The sequence below is a fragment of the Biomphalaria glabrata genome, chromosome 18 (genome assembly GCF_947242115.1).
Source record: "Biomphalaria glabrata chromosome 18, xgBioGlab47.1, whole genome shotgun sequence".
Lineage (NCBI taxonomy): Eukaryota > Metazoa > Mollusca > Gastropoda > Planorbidae > Biomphalaria > Biomphalaria glabrata.
The window spans coordinates 15526763-15540180 of NC_074728.1; the positions used below are offsets into that span (position 1 = coordinate 15526763).

Here is a 13418-nt window from a genome sequence, read left to right on the forward strand (position 1 = left end):
GAAATTATCAACACTCACTGAATTATTATTATATTTTAAATAATGAAGAAGCTTATTTGGGAGTTAGTTGAAAATATTTTTCTTTTTCATTGCTAGGGATATTCATAAGGGCAAATTAAGATTCATGAAAATCACGTTTCATTGTTCCGTTCTATTTTTTGTTCAGTATTTGCATATTTCTACTGATAATCTACAATTTATATCGTTATGTGTATGTCATTTGAACTGACTCACGTAATGAGCACTATGGGACAATGAAGTTGCCGCGACAGCAATATGCGACTGGTGTTAATATCTTCATAGTTAAATATTGTCCGACTTGATTGAATGTGACTTCTTTTAAGGATGACCCCTCAATGTTTATTTTTTGTGTGAAAATGACCTATGTGTGGTTAGATGTGTATGGTAAGCAGCACTGTACTGTAACTGGTGGTCATAGAGTTGGCTGATGTTATATGTCTTATTTATTATGATAGATCCTTCTAGCTTTTGTTAGTAGAGTTTATAACCCTTGTTAGTAGGGTTTATAACTATTTTAGTGAGTATAACCATTTTAGTGGGTAAGTTGACTGTCTTTTTGTTTTGTTGAAGACCTTGTACATGACCTTGTATTGATGATTAGAAATACATAAAGTGTTTGACTGAATGTGGTAAAAATCTCGAACTATTGCCTTTGTCAAGAAGGGGAAGATTGTTAATGTTGTGGTATCTTACTGTGTATAAACATCTTTCTGTGTACATCACCACTAAGAAGTCTAGGAGGGATGTCTTATTAAAGTCATCAAATTGAAATATAATAATAAGGTTTGTATTCTAGTCCGAAGAATCGTGAGAAATGCAGTATTTCCCGTGGCTACGCAGCCACAGCTGTGACCTAAATGTCCGCCGGTATGGTCGATTTAGTTTTTCTTCTCGCCGTCTACGTCTGTCTTTGGCAGCGGATTTTCTTTTTGTCTCAAATATGCGGCCTTTGTAAGTGACCTTCATCTGACTCGTTCTGCAACCAGGTGCTCTCTTCTATGTCAGTTAAAGGAAGTTACAGCAAGTTGTTGCCTAAGCTGGTCTTTAAAGCACCTCAGTTAAGTCGACCACCTTTCAGCTCACCAAAAAGACTTCGTCTCCCATACAGATACGTGCCTGCCTAGCGTAACTGACGGACCATAGGAAGTCCCTCTATACCAGTGATTCCCAAAGTGGTCTACTTCCAAGGGGTCTACGAAAGTGAAAAAATAAATTGAGGGTCTATGAAATGTCCACGGGGGTCTACGGTAATAGATTTCATTTAAGTAGATTGTTACTTTAATGTTTACATAATACATGTAATTCTTTCATGCTCTAATATATGATTTGTCCCTTAGTTAATCCTTTAAATATTTATCCTGATATTCAAATGAAACATGTTTGTATTTAATTGCAATACCTATTCAGAAAGCTTAATTTTTTCTACATGTAACTTATGTTTCACAAAAAGATTCCTTCCTTCCTTGTCAAACAAGCAGTTGCACAAGTGCCTTTTTTATGACGATATGAAACTAATTATGCTAGTGGATCATTAAATAAATAAAGATTTGAAAAACTTTCGAACGTTAAAAGATAAAGTTCAAAATAGAATCACAAAATCTCTCTTCGACATCATATTGAGAAGATAATTGTTTGAGGCGTCTAAATGATATCTATTTACTTATAGCAAAATACGAAAACACTAAATAAAACCAGCCGTTGAAGTTTTAAATACTGTTTTACACAAACCTACATCTGATGTTATTAAAAGAATTTCTTTAAGTCTCAATGCAGTTCAAGGGCACATTGGTGGCATGATTTATAAAGTTAAAAGCTTCTTATTTAATTCTTTACAAACGACATATCTACAGTTTGGGATCAGCGGCGTCGCAGGCTCGGACAGAGTGTAGCTCTGTTTGCTGCAAACTGCCTAAGGAACGCCGGCTCCTTTTTTTTTTCTCAGGATTATCACACGAAACCTTTCCCATGTTTGGGTATAACTGTAAGGCAGTAGAGTTTTGAATTCAGTTTTCCTTCTGCTAGGTGGGTAGCAAGCCAAGGCTAATGAGCACTTCCTGCTCGAAGCTTACGTACCCCAGACAGTACCATACTATATACATCACTTTGGTGATTATAAAAACAATAAACTCTTCAAGTGCATCAATGTTTATAAACCACCCAAACAAGAACAGGCTTTAGATGTCAGAAAGACAATAACTATAGAAACTATCATAGCTGGAGATCTTAATGTCCATTCACCAAAAGATGCCGGTACCCCAGACAGTAGCATACTATATGCATCACGTTGGCGATTGTAAAAACAATAAACACTTCAAGTGCATCAATGTTTATAAACCACCCAAACAAGAACTGGCTTTAGGTGTCAGAAAGACAATAATTATAGAAACTATCATAGCAGGAGATCTTAATGTCCATTCACCTTCCTGGGGCTATGATGACACTAATCTGTCGGATAAAAAAAAAGTCCATGCCCTGTGAAATGGAAGGAACTGCGGCACCGGCCAATGTGATCCTCTTTACACACTTACTTTCCTGTCTACACTCTCTTGAGAGCTCAGAGACGTGGCTTACCCCACTGAAAGACTGGCGTGTTGTGAGCATCTAGAAGGAAAACATAAGGCACGTATGGCGATGCAATAGATTTCCTCACATTGTGGAATCAAAGAAAACGAGAAGGCAATTTGGCGAAGATTTAAGACCCAACAGAGGAGCCGCTAACATATGAGAGTGCAAAAGCCAGGATTTGTGAATGGATCAAATCCAAGTGGTACGACAGCTTGGAACATTGTAGCAGAAGTGTTGCAATGTCGCACACACGTAAGTAAATAAAATACAAGTGAATTTTAAAAAAATACTTTTTAAAAATCAAAGCTTAGCCTATGTTAAGCGTTATTGTACCAATCATTCTAATAATCATGTAATTAACTTGTAATAGATTTAGACATTTCTAGGCTGCTAATAATGGAACTGTGCAATTGGAAATATTTTTTACCAAATTTTTTTGTTTAGTGCAATTTCATGTTTTCAGCATGCTCAATGTCCTATGGTCCGATTAATAATTTGATTTGTTTTGACACAAAGCAGAAGTGCTACCAAAGGCAGAGTCCAATCACTGGTTTGGACCAGACGTGGGCATAGGTATCTGGTAGAAGATTTCAATGATGGCTTTTTTTTTAAATTGATCGACTTGAATTCAAACTCGAGGGCTGAAGCCTTCTATACTGAGCCAGCCAAGTGCTTATGTAAACAGAAAGTCATTTTTAGTTATTTATTGTTTGTTGCAAATTTTTAGTCGATGACCTAATTCTATACCAAAGGCTTATCTCTCATTAGCTAGTACTCTTTCTATATAAAGCTCAATTAATTCATTGATAAAATAATTGGTCAATTTATTTTCAATTAATTCATGTTATGTTAGGGGCTGAAAGTTTCTAATTGATTCTAGAATGGAAGTGGGAGAAATGACGTGTACATGATTCCAGACAGACAGAGTGAGTTGTACAAAATTGTGTATTGAATCTATTTAAGGTTGATTAGTTTTGTTTAGACATTTTAACTCACAGATAAATGTTTTGATTAGTTACGAGCTTTTTGTTTAACGAGGTCAACCTGAACTGTCAACTGTTCTGTCGAAACTTAACAACCTGTCCAACTTTTATGAAATCACAAGTTGTAAAGGCGATTTTTTATCGAGCAATTAATACATTATTTATATAAGAGTAACAGTTCATACTTAATGAAAATGACATTAAAAAAAACAACACCTACTATCAAACTCAATGAATATATCTGCTGGTTCACTTAAGCGATGAGATTTTACAACTGTATGTAATGTGGCTTCAAAAAAATTGATCTGTACTAGGGGCATGTCTTGTTGAATGTTGTCACTTAGTCCAAAATATGGGTTCTTCTTATAAACCTGAAACTGTAATCAACACAAATGTTTAGTTGTTAAGAGAACAAAGAGGATGCTAACAACAGTTTCCACTTCCGGTGATAACTACATTACGGAATCTACAATAGATTGGTTATGCAGTTATCATAGGCTCTAGTTTTTTAGCTCATTGCTTGGAAAAATATTTGCTACATTAGAAAATTATAATCTCAATTATGTATGGTTATGTGAAAAATAATTATACATATATATATATTATATATATTATATATATTATTTTAGTTAAGGTCTCGAAATATCAACAGTTCACAAAGTCATCATTAAGAATCAAGATGAGAACCTGAATTAGACAAAAACATGATTGAGCTTCAGTGACATAAGAATCATACAATTTGTTATTAGGTCTTACTGTTATAACATAGCATATTATGTTTACCACTAAGACATCATTATTTATTATGCATAATTATTTTAAAAATGTAATCACTCATTTATAGCTAATTATCACAAGGGGATATAGTCTATATCAAAGCAAACAAACTTGAAAAAATGCCGAATGATGATTGCGACCCAATAAAAAGAGTTAGAGAAAAGTGGACTGTATGATTATAACAGTGTGTTTGGTTCAACCGCACTATTAAAATTTTATGTTATTTAAAAGCAGACTCGTGTTTTGTACAAATCAAACATGTTGGCTTATTATCATGTTCGAAAAAAAAAGCAAAGATTTATTGAGTTTTTCGGGAAGTTTCTACATTCATTGAACGTAGTGAAAAAAACTTTAAAAATTTTTCTACACTTTATTCCGATGTTTAGGCGAACCGGATCTGTCCCGAGGGCCGTAGTTTGGGCATCACTGGTCTATTCCAAGACAGTCTGACAATCTGGCCCGTCGTGTTATCTACACATTCGTCCAGACTGCCTCAATGTTTGATGGCCAGCCTATCCATTTCCTGTTTTCTTCCTTACGATTGGGTCACCTTTGAACTCGTTGACGTATTTGCAAGCCCATCCATGCTGAAATTACGCTTAATCTTATTAGCTAATAACTTTCATATGTGTGGGAGTTAATTTTCTATGGTTAGTGTTTTTATACTATGTATGTTTTCTTCAGGCTGACTCCTACGTACATGTTAATTCAGCTTATGGTTTAGGGGTTTCACCAATTTCTTGGGTCTGGAGCTGTGTGGGAACTGATTTGGAGATAGATAGAGGGCTAATTTGTTCTATGTCAAAAACTGAATCAGTGCTAACAAAACTGTAACATTCCTATTTGTGCTATTTGAAAGCGACTTTCTCACGTCTAAATCTATAAGTAAGAAATAGAGTTTCTATTTTGACATTCACTTATTCATTGCATCTGTAATAGAGGTAGCCGTGTCATTGGAAAATGCAGAAGAAAAAAATGGAAAAAAAAGTTTCCGGCCAAAGCATATTGTGTTGGGCTGTTCGTTCTAGTGAGGAATGCTGGGCACACAATCTCTTTGTACTTGCAGCAGCCTAGTTCTTGTTTGAAAATACACAGCTAAATCTCTTTGTACTTGCAGCAGCCTAGTTCTTGTTTGAAAATACACATTTAAATCTCTTTGTACTTGCAGCAGCCTAGTTCTTGTTTGAAAATACACAGCTAAATCTCTTTGTACTTGCAGCAGCCTAGTTCTTGTTTGAAAATACACAGCTAAATCTCTTTGTACTTGCAGCAGCCTAGTTCTTGTTTGAAAATACACAGCTAAATCTCTTTGTACTTGCAGCAGCCTAGTTCTTGTTTGAAAATACACAGCTAAATCTCTTTGTACTTGCAGCAGCCTAGTTCTTGTTTGAAAATACACAGCTAAATCTCTTTGTACTTGCAGCAGCCTAGTTCTTGTTTGAAAATACACAGCTAAATCTCTTTGTACTTGCAGCAGCCTAGTTCTTGTTTGAAAATACACAGCTAAATCTCTTTGTACTTGCAGCAGCCTAGTTCTTGTTTGAAAATACACATTTAAATCTCTTTGTACTTGCAACAGCCTAGTTCTTGTTTGAAATACACAGCTAAATCTCTTTGTACTTGCAACAGCCTAGTTCTTGTTTGAAAATACACAGCTAAATCTCTTTGTACTTGCAGCAGCCTAGTTCTTGTTTGAAAATACATAGCTAAATCTCTTTGTTTTGTTCATTGTGAAACATTTCGTGACGGGAACCAGATTGAATGCCCCCCCCCACACACACTCTCTCTCTCTCTCTCTCTCTCTCTCTCTTAATGATAGTGAAGACGCTCGTAGGTATCGGCTTTTTAACATACTTTTAAATAAAGAAATAACTTGTTAGTAATTAGGGCAATTCTGTTTTCAGTAAATATGTCACCAATTAGTATATCAGAAATATACAGATTACAAAGATGCATTATGGTGTTACTAACATTCTAAACATTCATTAAGTAAGACCAATTCTGTAACAAAGTGGGGCAAATGAAATAATTCTGAAGGCGACCGCATTCCCACAGGACTAGTTTCTTTTAAACTTTGCATAGTTAGGTTATGGGTATGTACATGTTTACCTGATATACCCGGATTAGCATCTACAATTTTATATACATTTAGATTAATATTGATTGCATTTTTTGTTGTTGCAGAGTTTGCCATTTCTTAGACTCGAAGACAAAAGTCCTTATTATTTCAACTATTTTATCGTGTGCTACTTACGTCGAGACTGATTCTCAGCAGGTCTTCCCTGAGAGCTTTGCCTGGTAAAACAACATTTGTTCGCCCGTCAGAAGTTTTTAAATTAAATAACGTGTCACTATTGAGATAGTGTGTTTCTAGTTGTATTTCCAGTTGCTCTGTTGATAGCTGAAACAAAATGAGCACTACTTTCTCATGTGCCTATTTTCCCCCCAAAAAATTTGCTTACGACTATAAAGTACATGTATTGGTAGCAAATAGTTGCAATAAAACGCCTACGTGACAAAAAATTTCACTTTATTTATAAAAAAATATTTGAACACAGATGACACATTTACAGAAAATTATAAAGAAGCCCCTATTGGATAATCTCAGAATACAGATTTAATAAGAAAAGCATAGTGTACACTAAGAAACTTGAAGCAGGACGTTTTGGCGCCGCCGTTTTGACGCAAGGGACGTTTTTGACGCGAAATACATTATGTACGTTTATTGTATTATTTCTTTAAAAACAATTATGCATATCTATGTTTTGCATGAGTGTTTGTGTCAAGACATATTTTTTACGTACAGAAGAAAAAATATTTGTGTCCGCTATTTTTGGTATTTAAGTCTGTTAGAGATACAGATATCCTTCATGCGAAATTTTGTCTTTTCCTCGCTTCGACTGGAAGGTTTCCAATGTTTATATTGACTGCCAAAGGTTTTCAGTTAAAAATATAATAGAATGAAATGGCGAAAGTTTTTCTAGTCTGTCAGCGTGCTGGAAAAATGATTAGTGATCGGTCCAAACTACGCAAGCTTATAAAGACGTAGGGGCACAGAGATTGAAAGAGATGGGTAGACATTGGGCCGCTCTCGGAATTAAAGATGATAAATTCGCACCTAGGGATGTCAAGTAGAGTGCTAGAAACAGATTATCGTCTTACGCGTGACAGAGGGAAGGTATGGAGGAAAGAGTGTATACAAGGAGTGAAATGTGCGCAGAAGAGAGGAGGCAGGATTGGTGTCACATGTAATGACCAGTCCCAAGGAGATGATCGAAAGGCGCATGACGCCAACGTCCAGTGCTTGGTGCTGGTCTTGTCTTAATTTGTTTAACTATACCTGCGTCAATGCAAGAAGTATCACCCAAATCACCCCTACCCAATAAAGCTTTAGATGTTAACATGTTTTTGTTATATTAAAGTATGACACTTAGCTAGTTCGTATATTACATAAATCTAATATTTAAAGTAGAAAGTAAGGCGTATGTATGTATGTATGTATGTATGTCCCCATATTGAAATCAAAACCGTTTGACCGAACTTGATAAAACTTGGCAAAAATGTTCCTTAGGTACTAACTTAGACCGTAGTGTATGTATTGTTGCCCTAAAACAAACTTAAGACCCTCAAAAAAAACGTTGACCAGCTCTATGAAAGCATTATAACTTCATCGATCTAGGCCATGTTTACATGAGAAAAGATCGAAAGGATCTAGATCTAATATTAAGAACTACACTTAGCGCAGAAAGTTTTTTACTTTGACACATGAAAATACAAAATATAGTCCATTGATTTCATTATTTAATAAAATTAACCTTCAAATTTGTGTTTCAAAAGCATTTTTTTTACATAAATTCGTTCCTTATACCTGCGAATGTAGAGATGAACATTCTTTCATTAGACAATACCGTAATGTTACACATCTTTCTATTCCTAGGTCTAAAACTCTAATTCAACTTTAAGATGTTATAACTTCTCTTCGCAAAGATAGTTTTATACTTTAACACATAAACATACTAATTATAGTCCATTCATTTCATATTTTAATCAAATTAACATTCAAATTTGTTTTTTTTCTAAAACATTTTTCATGCATTCGTTCGCCCTAAAGTTGAGAAGCCGTATTGAGATATATTCTAATAGTTTAATTCATTCGCGTACATCTAATTAAAAAGGTCAAGCATGCGCACGTGCAAAATGAACTCTATCCAGGCCAATATTTAACTCTAGATTACTCTAGATCTAGATCTATGTCTAACTCAAGATCTACTTTATTCTTCAACACATGAACATACAAAATTAAGTCTATTAATTTAATTTTAATCAATATATGTAGGCCTACAAGCAAATGTTTTTATTTGAAAAAAATGATGTATTTAAGTCGATTAGCTATTCGCTGGACGGTGTTGGAATTCATACTATACATACAATATTATGGTAGAGTGAAATAAACATTGTAATAAAAGCTACGTGCTTATTAAATTATCGTCAAATTATATCTCGCGCTAAAACGTCCCCAGCGCCAAAACATCTCGCGCCAAAACGGCGGCGCCAACACGTACCGTAAGAAACTGTTTCTATTTCCGTTTTGTATAAGAACAAAAAAGAAGAGAAACAAAAATGTATTCTATTTAGTACTTTGTATGTGTACCATATTAGGAACAAGAAAATTTGAGCTTTGCCAAATAGTATCTGATTTAATGATAATCACATTGACGGCTGACTTACGGACAAGAGATTGGTTAATGGCTAATCTCTCATTAATGGACTATAGATAGTTAGGTGTATTATCTATGTATTAATATCCCGCATAAAAATCAAAACCGTTTGACCGAACTTTCAAAAAATTGTCATAAATGTTTCCTAGATCAAGGCGGAGACCGTAGTGTATGTTGAATGTCATTCCCACAACCGGGGGAGGGGAGACTAAAAATATTTTTTTAAAAACTTCACTAAATCTATGTCTATTAAAGAACGAAACTTTTATATATAACTAGCAATCTATTAACCGTGGCCCGAGGGTCTTAATTTGCGTGTCACTGATGTAGTGTATTACAAACTATTTTAAAAAATAATAATGTTATACATAAAGCGAATGCTTGAATGTAAAAATAGTTAGAATTGAGCTATTAAAATGGCTAATCAACTTAATTGCAATTTTTTAAAAATAAAAAACATTTGCTCGTAGGTCTCTCTATATATATTTAGATCTAGAGCTGGAGAGTAATATAGTTTTAAATCTAGATTTAAATTTGATTTACTTGTTTAAATTAATGAAAATACATCTACTTTCACTAGACATTCTTGATCTATTAGTTTAAGAGTGAATTCAAGACTCAATAAGCTTATTTATTATTTGTTATGCTTCCAATTCCTGAGACCAAGTTATTGACATGCTTCAAATCACTAGCGGATCCAGAACTTTGGAGTGGGGGGGGGGGCGATCGCCCCTACCGCACCCCCCTGGATCCGCCAGTGCTTCAAATTCCTGAGACCAAGTTATTGGCATGCTTCAGATTCCTGTTTCTGAGAACAAGTTATTGGCATGCTTCTAATTCCTAACTGAGACAACTAATTGGCATGCTTCAGATTCCTGAGACCAAGTTATTGGCATGCTTCAGATTCCTGAGACCAAGTTATTGGCATGCTTCTACTTCCTAACTGAGACAACTAATTGGCATGCTTCAGATTCTTGAGACCAAGTTATTGGCATGCTTCAGATTTCTGAGACCAAGTTATTGGCATGCTTCTAATTCCTAACTGAGACAACTAATTGGCATGCTTCAGATTCCTGAGACCAAGTTATTGGCATGCTTCCAATTCCTAACTGAGACCAAGTTATTGGCATGCTTCAGATTCCTAATTGAGACCAGGTTATTGGCATGCTTCTAATTCCTAACTGAGACCAAATTATTGGCATGCTTCTAATTCCTGAGACCAGGTTTTGACATGCTTCAGATTTCTAACTGAGACCAAATATTGGCATGCTTCTACTTCCTAACTGAGACAACTAATTGGCATGCTTCAGATTCCTGAGACCAAGTTATTGGCATGCTTCAGACTCCTGAGACCAAGTTATTGGAATGCTTCAGATTCCTGAGACCAAGTAATTGGAATGCTTCAGATTCCAGAGACCAAGTTATTGGCGTGCTTCAGATTCCAGAGACCAAGTTATTGGCGTGCTTCAGATTCCTGAGACCAAGTTATTGGCATGCTTCAGATTCCTGAGACCAAGTTATTAACATGCTTCAGATTCTTAACTGAGACCACGTTATTGGCATCCTTCAGATTCCAGAGACCAAGTTATTGGCGTGCTTCAGATTCCTGAGACCAAGTTATTGGCATGCTTCAGATTCCTGAGACCAAGTTATTAACATGCTTCAGATTCTTAACTGAGACCAAGTTATTGGCATGCTTCATATTCCTGAGACCAAGTTACTGGCATGCTTCAAATTCCGAATAAGATAAAGTTATTGGCATGCTTCTAATTCCTAACTGAGACCAAATTATTGGCATGCACCATTGCAACTGGAGAGCTCTCTGACAGTCACAGAGCAGAAAGGGAAGCACTAGCATTGGCGGATACCATGCTAGCAAATCATCCAAGTTCCCCACAGTCAGATTGTCTTTCTAACCGAGTTGAAAACAACCCTCCAAAAAGCTTACAAAACTCTGATTCCTCTTATATTAAAAACCTCAGAATAGCACTTACAAAGCTCAACTACAACAGCAAAAAAACTGTTATTCAATGGATACCAGCTCATATACAACTAGAAGGAAATGAAGGAAGGCTGACACACTCACCAAGAGTGGGAGAACTAACTCACAAATAAACTCTGCACTCTATCCAGAAGAAATGAAGAAATTAATTGTAGATAAAATAAATGAGAAATGGACGAGCTCCCATCCAAATCACAAGAAAGATGATGCTTACTATAAGCTATCCCGACAAGATCAACGTCTAATCTTTCGACTCAGGACCGGACACAACAGAATGCGACAACACATGTACCGGAAGCTCAAAATTGGAACCAGTGAAATTTGCCCATGTGGAGTATCACCAGAGAATGCCGACCACGTCCTCCAAAACTGCTCTCTTTACCAAGAGGCCCGTATAAGACACTGGCTCCAAAACTCCCCAATAGAAAGAAAACTATATAGAGAGCTCCCTGATTTGGAAACCACTGCGCAGTTCTCATGTATTGGTCTAGTCATATGAACGCTCCAACATAACAATGAGAACGAGGAAGAAGAAGAAGAAAATTGGCATGCTTCTAATTCCTGAGACCAAGTTTTCGACATGCTTCAGATTTCTGAGACCAAGTTATTGGCATGCTTCTAATTCCTAACTGAGACCAAGTAATTGGCATGCTTCAGATTCCTAACTGAGACCAAGTTATTGGCATGCTTCAAATTCCTAATTGAGACCAGGTTATTGGCATGCTTCTAATTCCTAACTGAGACCAAGTTATTGGCATGCTTCTAATTCCTAACTGAGACCAAATTATTGGCATGCTTCTAATTCCTGAGACCAGGTTTTGACATGCTTCAGATTTCTAACTGAGACCAAATATTGACATGCTTCAGATTCCTAATTGAGACCAGGTTATTGGCATGCTTCCAATTCCAGAGACCAAGTTATTGGCATGCTTCCAATTCCTGAGACCAAAGTTATTGACATGCTTCAGATTCTTCTATCAGAAAATATTTTCCTTACTCTCAACAAATAACAGGCTAAGTGTGCAAAACGCACAAGATGAAATTCCTCAGTTTTCTTTTTTTTTTCTTTTGAAGGTACAATACATCAAATCAATCATTTTCGTGTGCACTAAAATTGCATTGTTTCATTTTGTTTAGACATCAAGCAAATACACAAACTAATGTTATTGATATAACAGTTATTACACAACAAATTTAAATTAAAAATCTAATAGACAAAAAACAACTTTTGTTCTTTGCATCAAAAATACGTTTGAACACAAATACACAAGGAAAACAAAGTTATGTTTCATTTAAAAGACATAATAAAATGAACATATATGTGACAAAAACATTTCGCGACAAAACGCCCCGCTAAAAAAGCTACCATCGCCCCAAAAGGTTCTGCTTCGGAAAGGTGTCATCATATCGGAATCTCAAAATCTTTTCTGCTTTTTTTTTTTTAAAGATTTAAACTGGAAAGACGGTAAACTGACCACACAAAACTAATAGCCGCTTTTCCATTTGGGGGGAAGCTAAATTTCTCATTTGAAATCCTTACTTGTATTGGTTCCTGTTTTAGAAACAAAATGTTTCTAAGTACTTGTACAATGAATGTCACAGAGTTGATGAGCCTCTGGCCCCAATAAAGACACTGCAAGATATGCCATCAAATTTAATTATCAAACAAAGAACAAAGTCAAAAATGTAATCTAGTTAGTTACTTGATAGCAAAAGTGGCAAAGTGCACAAAATATTGTAATAAACCTGGTGGTGGCACAGATGGGGGTAGTGGTGTGTGTGTAGTCAGCCGACGTAAATCGCCCCAGGCCAGCGCTAGACGGAGCGCTCAACCGTGACGAGTTACGACGGTCAGCCGAGACGAGTGTCAACATTCGGGAAGGATCGGCGTCGTGAACAGAGCTCAGGTGCATCACGAGGAATGTAGTCATCTGACCACCCAGAAAGGTCGAGCGACGTTCTGTCCGGTTCTAGAAGGCCATTAGGTACCCTATATAAAGAGCGGAGGTGTCGCAGTCAAGACGGTTAAGAACACGGTTCACTACAGCCCGGTTCAATACAGTCCGGTCAACTACAGCACAGTTCAGTGTGGTTCAGCGGTGTGGTTCTGTACCGAGCATTGCGACGGATCAGTGCGGAGTACTGTCAAGTACAGTCAAGAGGAACGGCTTTTTTTATCTTGGTCTGTGATCGAGTCCGAATAACGAACCCAGTATGTGAAGTCAGTTCTGAACTGTTGAACCCATTGCAAGAACGAGACGGAGAGGCTAGTGCAAGAGTTGATACGTCGGTACGGTGTTCACGGAGAAATATTTGTACAGCCTGTGTTACGTGTTGCCTATTGTACAGTCT

General features: G+C 36.3%; 1 protein-coding gene across 4 annotated transcripts in view; it reads right to left on the reverse strand.

Moving 5' to 3' along the window:
* LOC106079668 (polycystic kidney disease protein 1-like 1) overlaps nt 1-13418 on the reverse strand; it is a 360015-nt gene that overhangs the window by 198167 nt on the left and 148430 nt on the right. For all 4 annotated transcript variants that reach the window (XM_056017219.1, XM_056017218.1, XM_056017220.1 and 1 more), the window contains exons 26-28: nt 12607-12699; nt 6601-6747; nt 3790-3946 (exon numbers count right to left, since the gene is read on the reverse strand). In XM_056017219.1, the coding sequence (XP_055873194.1) occupies nt 3790-3946; nt 6601-6747; nt 12607-12699 (397 nt within the window). The remainder of the gene's footprint in view (nt 1-3789; nt 3947-6600; nt 6748-12606; nt 12700-13418) is intronic.